General features: G+C 37.2%; 1 protein-coding gene across 2 annotated transcripts in view; it reads right to left on the bottom strand.

Annotated features, from left to right (window-relative positions):
* The window catches only part of LOC105264027 (Protein tyrosine phosphatase 4E), a 27,832-nt gene extending 26,601 nt beyond the window's left edge, over positions 1 to 1,231 (bottom strand). For both annotated transcript variants that reach the window (XM_011300597.1, XM_011300598.1), the window contains exon 1: positions 541 to 1,231. In XM_011300597.1, coding sequence (XP_011298899.1) covers positions 541 to 618 — 78 coding nt within the window. In that variant the 5' untranslated portion in view covers positions 619 to 1,231. The remainder of the gene's footprint in view (positions 1 to 540) is intronic.
* Between the last annotated feature and the right edge of the window lie 521 nt (positions 1,232 to 1,752).

Here is a 1,752-nt window from a genome sequence, read left to right as displayed (position 1 = left end):
TGATTTATAGAATAAAAGAATTAGTAAGCAAAGTATAATAATAAAAAGCAAAACTTACAGAGAAAAATTGACAATTTTTGACATCTCTACTAATTACCCCTGCCCTTCATTAAAAATCAATTTTAAGATAATAATAATAACGAATAATATCGACGACAAATCAATCAACAATCATTAAAACCGTTGAATTATTATTTGAATGAAAAACTAAGTGCAGATGTCCCCAAGTAATAATTATTTTAAAAAATATGGAAAATGTAGATGGAAAGAGAAAATCACCGGGAAATTGTTCCAATAATATCCAATTCCAAAACAATAATGATGAATGATTCATGACCTCTCAAGAAATGGAACAAAATAATGCTAGTCCATAGACGATTGGGTTTCTCTCCGCGGGAAAGTGTGATTTCGCAAGGCGCCACCAGCCTATGTCCAAGAATTTCAAGTCAATTCGAATTGACCCCTTTCCAAGCCCCACAAAAAAAAAAACACTACCAATGACCAGCATCACTAAAAAACCTTGACAACAATAAAACTCACCTCAGCGATTAGTACAACGAGTACAAGAAGAACCTGACGCTTAGAAATAAATATCGCCTGCTCCCTCCGACCAGTCATTTTTATCCAGAATGAAATCCAGGTATTTAACAATAAAATCAATCACCAATATCACAAAATACCCATAAAAGCCGTGAGGAAGACAAACTTCACTATCACGATAAACTCCAGGGTGAAATATAGCGAGAGATGGACACCTGTGCACTGAATTGACTTGTCCGATGGCAAGCAGCAGCCATCATTCCAAATAAATTCGTGACACCCGTGCCAATACACTTGTGTCAATCATCGATGTTCAAACAATCAGCGGACGATAGCATGACAATTACAGTTGAAATATCTAAATCCACACCACCACCGAATCACAGACTAACTGTAAAAAATATATAATATATGATAATAAAATCAATGACTGGTTTTTGTCGAATTGACTAAAATCCCGGGATATGTTTTGACTGGATCACAGAGTTTCATGGCGCTCTTCGAGGGTTACAACGAGACTTCACTGAATTCTAGCTGTGCATTGGCTTTTGCCTTGGGTCTTGTGCCTTTCCCCATTCCTCCATTCCACCTCCTACAGTCGACAAACTCCTTCGAGGAGAGAGAACCCGAGAATTGCCGAGAGAACCAGTGCCACTGCCCCTCCCCGGGTTACATGTTACATTGAGCATCGCCCGGGCTCACATACCTCCACTGCCTCCACTCCACAACTTCCAAAACCTCTTTATACCTTTTTACTTTGATATTTCCTTTTTTAACCGACCATGTGGCGCCACCTAGTTCACCAGCTTAAACCCCTCTCTCATATCGATATTTCCCATATTTCGACCAATTATAATAATATCTGAAATTCATCAATCGCTCGGTATCGATATAAAAAATATCGATTTTTTTTACGTGGAAAAAATCTTCTTTAGCAAGGTTTTTTCATGGCTTTCGTCGGAGAACGGGTCTTTTACTCGCGACATATCGATATTTGCGATATTTGAAAATCGATATGGGAAGTATCGATTTTTTTTCAAGAAAAATATTGTTCTTCGGAAACGATTGATTGGTTTTTCTGTCAGAAAATATTCTCTCGTCGCGTTACATCGATAGTTAATATATTGAATATGTCTAGTATCGATATTCAGAATATTTATGTTCTTCGCTACTGACAATTTAAATATTTGAAAATCGATATGGGAACTCTCG

The sequence above is a fragment of the Fopius arisanus genome, unplaced genomic scaffold (assembly GCF_000806365.1).
Source record: "Fopius arisanus strain USDA-PBARC FA_bdor unplaced genomic scaffold, ASM80636v1 scaffold00018, whole genome shotgun sequence".
NCBI lineage: Eukaryota > Metazoa > Arthropoda > Insecta > Hymenoptera > Braconidae > Fopius > Fopius arisanus.
Note: the sequence above shows the minus strand (reverse complement) of the source record. Positions and strands in the feature narration are given on the sequence as shown.